The sequence below is a fragment of the Copadichromis virginalis genome, linkage group LG6, assembly GCF_057382275.1.
Source record: "Copadichromis virginalis isolate Kocher_CV1m ecotype Utaka linkage group LG6, C_Virginalis_male_GT1.1, whole genome shotgun sequence".
In the NCBI taxonomy this organism is placed as follows: domain Eukaryota; kingdom Metazoa; phylum Chordata; class Actinopteri; order Cichliformes; family Cichlidae; genus Copadichromis; species Copadichromis virginalis.
In genome coordinates this window covers 26,914,118-26,926,450 of record NC_140623.1, presented here as the reverse complement: position 1 = coordinate 26,926,450, position 12,333 = coordinate 26,914,118, and the positions used below count along the sequence as shown (strand labels likewise).

General features: G+C 39.6%; 1 protein-coding gene across 3 annotated transcripts in view; it reads right to left on the bottom strand.

The window, feature by feature from the left end:
* mast1a (microtubule associated serine/threonine kinase 1a) overlaps positions 1 to 12,333 on the bottom strand; it is an 80,796-nt gene that overhangs the window by 48,432 nt on the left and 20,031 nt on the right. Inside the window, exon 1 of one of the 3 annotated variants that reach the window (XM_085459559.1) lies at positions 7,309 to 7,525. The exons of the other annotated variants lie outside the window; for them this stretch is intronic. Within the exon in view, the coding sequence (XP_085315685.1) occupies positions 7,309 to 7,328 (20 nt within the window). The 5' untranslated portion in view covers positions 7,329 to 7,525. Of the gene's footprint in view, positions 1 to 7,308; positions 7,526 to 12,333 lie in introns of those variants that run through there. 3 annotated transcript variants of the gene reach the window in all.

Genomic DNA, 12,333 nt, shown 5'->3' with positions numbered 1-12,333 from the left:
AAGATCAGTAATTAGCTTAGCTTAGCATAAAGAACATAAATTAAGGTTGGTTGAGGAATGACGGTATATTAAGCTGTACCGAAATCTTCACCGGTTCTTGGAACAAAACCTGGACGCCTCACCAAGTTCACACGTGTTTGTTTGCTAAAAAGTATCAAAGTGTCTGTTTAATCAAATCAACATGGACACGTCACACCAATCACAGCTAATAAAAGACTAATTTAAAGGCTGCAGCGCACACTGCTAATTGATTGTGGTTACAACCTTGTGAACCTTCGTGAAAGGTTCTTTCCTATCAAGAGAAAACTCAAGTTGGATTAGATTTCTTAACTTAATTTTTATAACTACTTAAAAAAGACAGCTCACATTATCACAGAAGCAGCAGCACAGCACAGCTTTCTGTGTATTATGAAAAAAGTATGATGACACAACATGGCATTCAAAGATTCACTGGTCTCAAAGCAGTGCCTCAGTCAGGGCCGAGCTCATAAATATGACAAATAAATAAATAAAGTACTGGGTACAATAAAAATCCAGACATCTATTTCAGTCACATCATTCCCTCTATAGATGAAGGTGTTGTCAGATGTCCTGTTAAGGTGTGGAAGTGTATCCTCAGGCAGAGTGATGCAGCAGGAAGTTGCGGTAGTGCGAAGAGCTATCTGGCTCTTTCTGCATGTGTCTATCAGGCCTTTCATTTGCTGGTTTCCTGTTTGTCTGCATTACTCTCTCCACATTGCGTTGATAGCTGTGTCAGCTGTCTGCAGAGACTGCATGTGGAGACCCGAGAAGTGCTCTGAATCACTGCAACAACGGCATTTCACTTTGTTCCCTTCGTGACCTCATTCACAGCAAATGATCCGTAGCCACCACCTCATAAAGAATAAAACCCTTCCATGAGTGAGCAGCACTCGTTTGCGTTAGTAGGGAGTCTCATGTCTAGCACACATTAGAAATCACGTGATTATGGGTAATGCATGTGAGTTCACAAGAAAGCAAAGGCACAACATCTCTTGGAGATAGCAGTGGGGAGATTAACTCAGTGTTCCAAGACAGAAAAATGACTCAACTATAAATGAAACCATTTTGACATTTTCTTATCAGATATGTGACAATGCTGTTACCACAAGATGATTTAGTGCTAGGAAGTATAGATGTGCCTTTACAAAAACAAAGCTGTTCTCAGTTTGCATTTCTTTCTACAGTCGCGAAGTTTGAACCACTGTCAAAATTACTGTGCATATAGAGATCATCAAGTGCTCTGTTCTCTGTCTGTAGTTAAGTGTGCATCACAGTGTACCAAGAAATACTGTGGCCATCAGCATGAATACAAGGCAGAATGGACCTCTGGCCTCAAAAAGGCATTTTCACCCCGAGAACTGCAGGTCACTGGATATTATCTCCTTTTTTGGACCCTTTCTGCAAACTCTAGAGATGCTTCTGTGGGAAAGTCCCAGTAGATCAGCAGTTTCTGAAATACTCAGACCAGATCATCTGACAACAACAATCATACAATGTTGAAAGTCACTTTCACCCCGATTCTGAAGCTCAGTTTAAACTTCAACAGGTCGTCTCAACCATGTTGTATTGAATGTCTGCCATGTGACAAGCTGATTGTCAAAATCTATTAATTCACATTTTTATTACTTTTAAGTTGTTGTTTGTTTTTTTTATAAATACACCAAATCATGCATACTGCAATCACATCTTTCCAAACATATTTAGTTTTTGTAATCACAAGCGAGTCAAGAGCAGAGACAACTTCTCTTTCTCACATTCATAAAACCCACCCACAATCTTATGATTATTAAGACAAAATTTGAATAATCAAGCAATCGCCTTAGTCCTACTGTTCGGTACAATATGAGGGCGTTATGTTAAGTTCGTAAGTGAAGTACTGCTGCAGTCATCAAAAGATGCTTAAAATGTTACAGAAGTAACATTTTATATGAAAATCCAGGCTGATCATGTTACCTTTAACCAGAGATGGGCACGCGTTACTGTAATCTGATTACTTTTTCATGTAACGAGTAAAGTAAGGGATTACTATTGCAAAAACGGTAATTAGATTACCGTTACTTTCCCGTAGTAACGCTGCGTTAATGCGTTACTAAAACCGTGATTTTTTGCGAGAATGTCTCACGACAGTGACCTAAGCGAGTGCGCTGTTAGTGACAACAGCTGTGTGCAGATCAACAATGGATCACATATCGATTGTGGGAGAGAGTATGAGCGTGCAGCGTTTAAAGCGTGGAAGTACTGACCTTATTTTAAGTTTGATTCCATAAAAAGTGACAAAAACATTAGCGTCCATTGTGCGTGGGAAGAAAACTTCTTTTTACAGCGAAAAAAACCCCTAAACTTCCAAGCAAGCACTGAGTGCGCAACGACATAATGGGAAACTCACAGAGAATCTCGGCGGATTCTTCAACTGACCGCGGCACACCTGCACCAGGGTAAACCTCCGCCTACCGCAGTCCTGCTTTACAGGTGAAAATAGAGCAACAGGACCGCTGAGTCTTTGACTTTATTTATTTCCTGCTGTGTTTTACTTGCATCTATTTGAAATAGTGAGTGTAAACACAAAAAATATTTTATTTTATGTGCTGGAATGTGCAGAAAATAGGTTTAAATGTTAAATTAATTTATTCAAGTCAGAGAATGTTGCATAAAGTTAAAAGATTAAAACTAATAAAACAAGTTAAAAAAAGAGACTTTTCCATTTGATTACATTTTGTATGATGGATTATGTAGAAAAAGTAGAATTGGGCTGAAAGATCTATCGCTTTATCACCTCTTCAGGTTGTAAATCGTGTTTTTAAAAAGTAACTAAGTAACTAAGTAATTAATTACTTTTGAAAATAAGTAATCAGTAAAGTAACGGGATTACTTTTTTGGGGAAGTAATCAGTAATTAGTTACTGATTACTTTTTTCAAGTAACTTGACCAACACTGCCTTTAACACATTTAACTAATTATTTAACTAAGGTTACGATATATGACTGTGGTAACAAGCATTGCAACATGTTTTATGGATGTAAATGATAAACAAACACAAAAACAATATCACTCTGACAAAATAAGACAGACTTTTGCACTAGTGCGCCATATCTATTCATATTTACTGAAAACATCATCCACTTTAAACCTTATTTCACATACCTCATGGAGAAAGCGACTCTAATATGTGTCTGAAATCTCAGTAAATTGCTGATAAATAGACATCAACTTGTTTTGTGTTAAACTAATTTGACACAAATATTTTCTGTTTGCAAGATCAAAATGAGCTCAGTGTTCTTGGTCAACTCTAATAAGAGTTTTCAATAACTCTGCATGTAAGAAATTTATACTGAATAAAATAACGGACACTAGCTGCTCAGTTAATTTCAAAGCTTTCCTTGTGCTGAATAATAAAGATGAACTTAAGAAAATGTATCTTTATCTAAAAATGTCTTATCAGAAGATTCAGGTTTGATATCATGCAGTTCAGGTTTGCCAGGCTGTCATCCAGCTCACGGGTCTATATGATAAGTTGTGTTATAATGTCATCGCAATATCAGAGTTGAACCAAAAACAGTCTGTGTGTTTTGGTCCAGGCTAGCCTGAACACCAGCCAGTAACAGATGGTGCTGTCACGGTACAAACAACAGGCATACAGCACGGAGAAGAGAATCCATGTTCGATGCTGAACATTTTCTTTACTACCTTTCTCTGCACAGCTATTTCAATAAAAAACAGCAGAGCAATAAAGCTGCTCAAACACCAAATGACAGACCCAGGTTTTATGCATCTGCTGCTGCAAAGTGCAGATAAGCAGGTTCCTGTTTTTAACCTCATACATGAACGCTGTGCTGACAAAAATATCTGAAAAAGGACCATTATTTTGTAGCATCTAAAAGCCATAACACCACTGAGTATGTGCTCAAGCAGATAATTGTGGAACCTACTTATGTCTGGGTATCAGGTCCACCAACATAATGTATGCTCTATTGAAGCTGAGAGTTTCTTGTTGCAGAGACCACAACAACATCTGCACATATCAGATTGGTACAATGGAACTAGTATTTACAATATTTAATGAAGTTAGATTAGAGTAGCAACATGTAATAAAGCCTGCAGTTTGGTGCCCAGTTAGTAAAGAGGAAGATTCAGCTAACAGGAAACCTAAATACTAATGATCGCTCCTTCTGAGTCACAGTCTTTCCTTTGCGTTGCAAATGAAAAATAAACATTAACACCTGCATGTGAGTGGGATGAAACGTCATGAGTTGACCTGATCATGAGTGGGTTCATTGGTACACTGCATGATGTCCAAAATGAATATATATATATATACAGTATGTGAGAGAGAGGTAAGGTCTCTGGCAAGAAAGCCATTAAGACTTCCTTCACTTGTTTGTCATCCAGTTTGAATCTTTTAATTCTCCTTTTGTTTCCCTGCCTTTCTTTCAGGATCTCAAAATCCAGAGCAACAAACCTCCAGAGTTTACCTTTAGATGATGAAATCAAGTAAGACAGAATGAAGCAGACAAGGACTCAGACTCTATTGTCAGGGGCTGCACTTAAACGTACACTGAGACTCTGCTTCAGGCTCTGCCTTTCCTCCCACCCCACTCTCCTTCTTCCTGCTGCTGTCTCGTGCCTCCTGTTCTCTTTCTTACTCACACACTTTTACTGTCTTCCTCTAGCTCAATCTGTTTGGAGTGGACACAAAGCATTATCTCTCTTAATTGCCACAGTCGGCCAAGAAACCCCACACACAAACACACACACAAAAGAAAGAGAAAGGAAGATCATTAAAAAAACGCAGATTAAGAGAGGAAGCAGGGATGATATTTATAACACAGAACCTGGGACGGGTGAATGTTTTTCAGTGCTCGTGCTGATACAATAATTGAGTCTCAACACTTTTACAAAATCAGTATGCATAACAGGGATGTCACCAGAACTTATGATACCTTTGTTATTAAAATTATGAAAATGTGATAAAGCTTTATTTTTTTAAGATGTAAATATCACAGGTAGCACATACATATATTCCTTTTTGTAACAGGATTGATACCAACAGTGCAATCACACAACAGCAGCACTGTAGACAGGCAGACACACAGCCCCTCCCATCACTAGCAGCTGAACACCAGAACAGCAGCACAACAAACGTCTTAAAGAACAACACTGTGGCGAGAGGTCAGTAAAGCTCCCATTTAAACAGTTATCATAAATATTAACCTGGCTGTTGCACACACTAACGTTATGTGTTTAACTAGTAGCAATGACCCACATTAGCAGTCTGCTAAGTTATGGTTAAGGTAGCGGCTAACGGCTAGCGGCTATGGCTAATAATAAAATAATGTCACTGTTGGGGCTAGGCAGCAAATATGATCAGTCCTGACCATCTGTAAGGTTAATAGACAGTCTGTTCACCAGGTTTCAGCCAGCAAACATCACTGAAACCTAGACGTCCTGTCTCTGGTCAAAAGTGGCAAAAACTGAACTGTAAATGGACAGATGTTGATGTTGTTTCGATCTAGAATAGAGGGTAAGTCATACGTGTCTTACAAAGTGAAAAATATAGATCAGGTCATTACAAAGAAGGAATGAAATACATTTTTTAAAAACAAATGTGGCTAGTACACTGTTCTGGACAATGTCATATCCACGTACACTGATTAGCATAACCAAAACCTTCTTTTACAAAACACAGCATTTTATATTTTAGTCTAAAATATTATTTTATTCTAATCAATAACGAGATTGTCCCAGACTGAAGCAGGTAAAAGTTCACCAACAAGTACACAGAAAAAGTGGCAGTCTGCCTTAACTCTTTGTGATCACTAATGAAAATGTGGTGCCAACTCACCAGAAGCACAGGAGACAAACAGGGCTGGAGCTGAATACATTTGCACGGAACATCATTGTTCTAACTCTTATTTTTAAAAATGCCTTTTGTTTTTTTTCCCCCTTTTCAGCATTTTCCTGGATATTGGCATCGGATTTGAAAATACAGTACTGTAAAAACCCTAAAGCAAAATTATGTTTAATAAACATGTTTTCTGCAAGATCTCTGTCGAAATTAAACTTAAGAACTGGCAAATTATTTGTTTGCATCTTAGCAAAGAATAAGAAAACACGATTATGAATCTAACCAGGCATCTGATGCCAACAGTACTTGACAGCTTTCCATATTTAGTGCTGCAGACAGTGCCAGGTCAGTGCCAGCAAACATAAAAACTCGAACGGTCAGAAAATTAATCAATAACAACTTTCATGAATGACTAATTGCCAAGACAAAAACAAGCCAAAAACGAGCACAGGATCACTGGATTCATATTGATGTAAATTCATACTGCGGTGGATCTGTATTGCTATTTTACAGTCATCTGTGTAAATATAGACACGAGTTCAGATCATACAGGGAATTCAAACAGACATATACAGTCTCCCAAATAAACACATTTTCTCTAAGCCACATACAGTAAGTGGGGTGGCTTTACTCCTGTTCACATACAGCACATGGAGAGGGACAGTGAAGAGTCCGACTAATGCCCCTGAGATGACATGAGATGAGAACAATTAATCACAGTGGAGACCGGCGAGGAGGGGATAATGGGGGAGGAAAAAAGACACAATGAAAAAAGATAGATGGAGGATGCTGGGGACAGAGAATAAAGGAAAGAGAGAAGGTGGAGGAGAGGGAGAGAAGTGAAGAGGAAGGCACGAGCTTTGCCAGGCAGCCAGCACTCTAGTACTGCCCACTGCTGGCTCTCTGCTACACAAGCACTCCCTGGACACTGGAAATGCTTTCACTTCATAAAGCTATCTCTGACACGCAGGCTACTAAACAAGCACACACATACCTTCCAGAGTGAGTGTGCCAGACAGAGCCCACCTAACAACCCATAATCTAAAGCATGTGCAACTCTAAAATACAAATAACAAGTCTTATGCTGGACTGTATTGTAAAATAGAGATGAGCACACATAAGGAGTGTATAAGCAAACAAATGATGCATTTATAAAAACCCTCCTGCCATATACCTGTCACATATAAAAACATGCTGTGTGCACAGAAGCACATTATACGCACACATATGTATGCCAAAAAACAAACACACAAGTACACACACCATATTGCTGAAGCTAAATGGAGACAGGGAGACAACTGTGAGACAGCATGACAGTTGGCAGGGACAACGGACACATCATGGAAAAACACAACAACCTCCTCCGATGAATCAACACATACTAACAACAGCAGGGCACCACACCGGTCACAAAGACTGCACGTTGACATATTGCTGGCGTTTACCTTTTTGTGCGTCGAAACATGTTGGTAGCGGCAGAGGCTGTGTTGGCAGATGAACATGAGAGCAGCTGAGCCTCCACACGTACACACACCGAAATAAACTCTCTCACACACACACACAGGCTCGCGCTCAGTCAAGAAGCAGCGATTACGCTCCACGCTGGCATGTCAGCTTCCTCTGGCCAGTTAAAAACACACACACACATTCTCTCTTTGATGTCTGTACACGTGAGCATGCCTACAGAAGTGTGTGCAAGGGAGAGAAGAGGGATTTGGAAATGTCATCTGTGTTACAGATGAAGAAAATGAGAATTTAAGTTGGAAAAAAAGGAGAGACGGGGAGAGAGAGGAGACAGGGGGAACAGGCTGCCGAGCATCCCTCTCGGAAGGAGAGAGGATTGTGGAGCTGTTTTCAAGGGTATCGTGCCAAGCCAGGAAGTGTACAGCGACAGAGCAAAAGGGGGAGGGGGGGGGCACCAAAGAGAGTGAGAGAGAGAGAGAAAAGGGAGGAGGAGAACGAGATAAAGGGAAGGGGTATATGCTGTATGAATGAGAGAAAGAAAGAAACAGCATGTGGGGGGAACGCAAGTGAGAGTGCAAGAATAACAGAGTGAAAGCCAATCAGAGGTGGAGAGATGAGGGGGGCAGTGAACTGGAGACTAATGTGAATGACAAGAGAGACACAGAGAGAGGCAGAGAAAGAAAGAGAGGAGGGACACTGCAATGTGATTTTCATGTGTTATTTTGTGTGTTTTTGTGTATGCTACAGCTTACACATGAGCACCACCAGACAGGGAATGACATCATTTAAAAAACAGACCATTCAAGGACAATGATGTTATATTTTTCTTTCTCTCTTTTCTGCCCCATGTACTGATGCCAACATTAACTGCCCTCTGTGTTTGTATAGTTTGCTTTAAATATTATATTATCATTATATTGTATTATCGTCAAGGGCAGCAGAGTGACACAGTGGTTAGATTTGTTGCCTCACAGCAAGAAGGTCCTGGGTTTGAATCCACTGGCTGACTGTGTGGAGTTTTTACAGTCCAAAGACATTCATGTTAGGTTAGTTGGCCATAGTGAATGACTGTCTGTTTTCTATGTGTTAATCCTGTGATAGACTGCCAACCTGTGCCATGTGTACAATTATGATAGCTGGGATAGGATCCAAATGGATGGATGGTATTAATGTATGTAGGTTTCATGATAAACAACAACTACTAACATGTTTATTTTTTGATAATATTATCAAGCCTTGTAGTGCAAAATCTACTTGCATTAACACAAGAATTAGAAGAAAGCTTTTTATAGTAACATTCAGGCTGGTTAGATAGCTGACAGTAAATTATGAAGCAATTTGTTTTTTAATCTTAAAATCACAATATTTTCCTAATTGTTATTACTTGCTTTCATTGCCTGACCCTAACCACAAATGTGTTGTCTCCCAGTCTGCTCATAGATCATCAAAAGGTGATGCTTCATTAATTCAGTCAATCAAAAATGGCCTCTGAAGCTCTGTTACTACAACTAAACTAGGTCAGGTTTGCAGTAATGTAATATTAGATATTCTAGGAGCCATCATTGCTTACTGCCTACGATACACACGTGCATTTAGTCAGAAAATTTTGACACCAATACTCTGGGTTTTTAATAAAACACTAAGTACTTTCTTGCTTTGCAGAGGCAGGTGATAAAAAGTCAAAATAATTACTGGTGTTCATGTGCAATGCAATGGTATGGGGAGCTCTATAACACAGAGGACCTACCAGGCGTTTTGCTACACTACAATACTTATTTAACAGTAGGATAAATTTATCCTTAGATCTTCTGTTAGATTTATTGGGATAATCAGAAAATATATGCAAACTCATCCCTTAAAAATATTTCTTTAAGCCAGTTATTGGTTGGTATGTTGCCTTTTTTCTATTTTTAGTTACTCCCACATGCATTGTTCTACTGCTGGAAATTAGTACTTATCTGCAGATGCAGATGGGGAAGTGAGAAATTACTGAAAAACAACAGTTGTGATCATAAGTTTAAATACACTCATTGTGGGCAGAATTTTCTGTAATCCACACGGGTTCAAAAGTAAACATACAGGCTCAAATATATCCATACACTCACTTAAATCCTTTAGTAATTTGTGCTAAATGTTTTACAGGGTCTTTTAACTTATCAAGGTCAGGGTCTATTAATGTATAGTTATTGATCATGATTGAGTAGAGTTGGTTTTTTTCGAGGTCTGAAAGAGGACCTTAACTGTAAATGTCAGTTGGGAGGAAATTGGTTAGGATGTTCAGGGACCGGCAAGGCTCAAGCCTGCCATGAACTGAAAACTGCAGGAATACCAGTATCACAGTGACACAGTGAGTTTTACATCACCATGTACTGGGAGGTTGGCACTTAAAAAATAAGCCTCTGCTCCAAAATCAAGACCTTCAAGCTTGACTGAAATTTGCGGCAGCCCACATGCACAAGCCAAATGCCTTCTGGAGAAAACTTTTATGGTCAGATGATACAAAGACTGAGCTGTTTGGCCACAATAACAAGACGTATGTTTGAAGGAGTAAACGTGAGGCTTTAAAACCTAAGAACATTGTACCAACTGTCAAGGATAGTGGTGCTAGCAAAATGCTCTGGAGCGTTGCTGCCAGTGGTAGTGATACATTGTACAAAGTGGATGGAATAATGAAGAATTGGAAGAAGGACTACCTCCAAATTCAACATCTAAAAGGCTGAAACCTGGACATATTCGGGGGTTCCAGCAGGACAATGATCAAAAGAACTTTTGGAATGGCCTTTCCACAGCGCTGACCTCCTCTAACCCTGTTAAAATTTTGTGGACTATGGTTAAAATTTGAGTCTTTCCTAGCAAACCAAACAAATTTAAATTAATTCTACCAATTCTGATAAGAAAAGCAGTCAAATCTCCAGCCATAGAACGGTAGAAGTTTTTGATGGTTACCAAAAGCAATCAAGATGACCAAGATGTAATTTGCTAAGGGAAATTTAACCAAATATAAGAAAATCAAAAATAAGCTTGTTCACCCAGTTCTTACTTTTTAAGTCATTAAAGATGTATGCGGCTCAGTCATTCCACCCTGTAAAAAGAACAGCTCAAAGAAATCATTAAAAGCCCTAAATCCCCATGATATTCATGCCCATGATGACAGCGTGTAAACTTCTGACCACAGCTATATGCCAGCCTTTTACTTTAATGCATGCATATAGAAACACACTGACACAGTTATGTTTTTTTTTCTAAAATATGAAATGCCAGATTGGATGAGCTCTGGCACTTGTCTCTTTGTCCTAGATATCACAGGAGCTGCTCTGCAATGCCCAACCACGAGAGATGTCATTTCTGTGTGTGTGTGCATATATGTACGCCCTCCCTCCCTCCCTCCCTCCCTTTGAAACAAATCCACCAAATGTTAAAGCTGACGTGGGGTGACAGTTGCACAGTAGTGCTGAGGGGAGTAATTCAATAATGGATGCCGTCTCTAATGTGGGAGTCTGGGTGGATAAAATATACATGGGAGAGAAGAGAAGGAGAGAAGGGGAGGAAGTGGGAGGAGGGCGGTGATATCATTGAAACACAGCGGAGGTCACAGAGAGAGGGATGGGTGGCATGATATCATATAGAAGACAAGGTGGGTGTTTCCGTGTTTCCGTGTTTTCTTGTTGGTGACCCGCCTGTCCTTCAATTTATTTTCTGAATAAACTGTCAGTCATTACACCCACTGCCCAACACGACACGCATGTAAAGAAAACCCAAAAGCAGCACCAGCTGTGAGCCTCCAGCTCTCCAGCATCATCTTCATGTCATGCTGTGACATCTGCCACCCTTCCACACAGGTCAAAGGTCACGGACAAAATACATCCAATGACAGCCGCTGGAGACACACATACATGATTCACATAAGAGCGCACACAAACACGCATGGCCAAACCGAGTCTAACAGTAAACTGCAATAAACGTGGATACAGACGCACATTAACTACCCCTGGCATGTATAAGCTAACAGTGTCAGACACAGACATTACCTCTGCTCAGAGTAAGATGTATACAGAATACTAAACAGAGAAGTACACGCAATAAAAAAAATGAAGTTAATAATATTTTTTTTTTAAACTGAGCTCTATGGGGAGAATTAATACCATGCTTCATATTTATAACCCCCTAAACGACCAGGACAGGCAGTACAACAATAACAGTTTACATGACAAACTGACATGTGAGCGAGCTAGGCGATTCACATTCAACTCATGCACAGCAAAAGTGGGCGAGCTGAAAATAAGCAGGGGAGGGAGGAAGGCATGGCTACATCGATTTCAGATAATTTTCAAGGATTTCAACACTTGAAGCAATGACAGCAAAGAGTTAGCATATAGAGGAAAATTACACTGTCCTCCAGGTTCAAAGGTATTTGCCGGCTGCATGTTGAGCAGAAGGCAAATTTCCAAATTCTCCCTGATTTTGTGGAAGGCTTTTAACAGCAGGAGCAGCAGCAAAAGAGAGGACACAGCCAAAAAGTAAAGAGCAATTAAGACGGATGGGAGGAATAAAACAATGCTTCTGATTTTTAAGAACACCAAAATTTTTATTATATTGGCTTCCAGTATATAAATCTAGATTTAAAAATAAAAATACTCGTTTAGTTCTATTCTTATGTTGCATTCCAAGGACAAAAGAATCAATGATAAACCAGCAAAAAGTGGGGAACTTGGTTTCAGCACCATGGACAGAGACTCGCACGTCGTTTAAGCTTCTTTTATACATACATATATTTCATATTTTAACCAACATAGCTGTCAAATGTGAAGGGGTTTCACACGTTTGTGCCACACCGCGAGCCATTTTAATTGGTTCTGTCAAACCTCCAAACTTCATTCTATCCCATTCACTCCTACACTTCACAGAAAGCACCTAACTTAAGCAGAGTTTCCTTTCAGTATGAAAAGTCAGTCATATTTTTGTGAAGCTGACTCTGGATTCGATAGCTTTAACGTGGGACATTATGA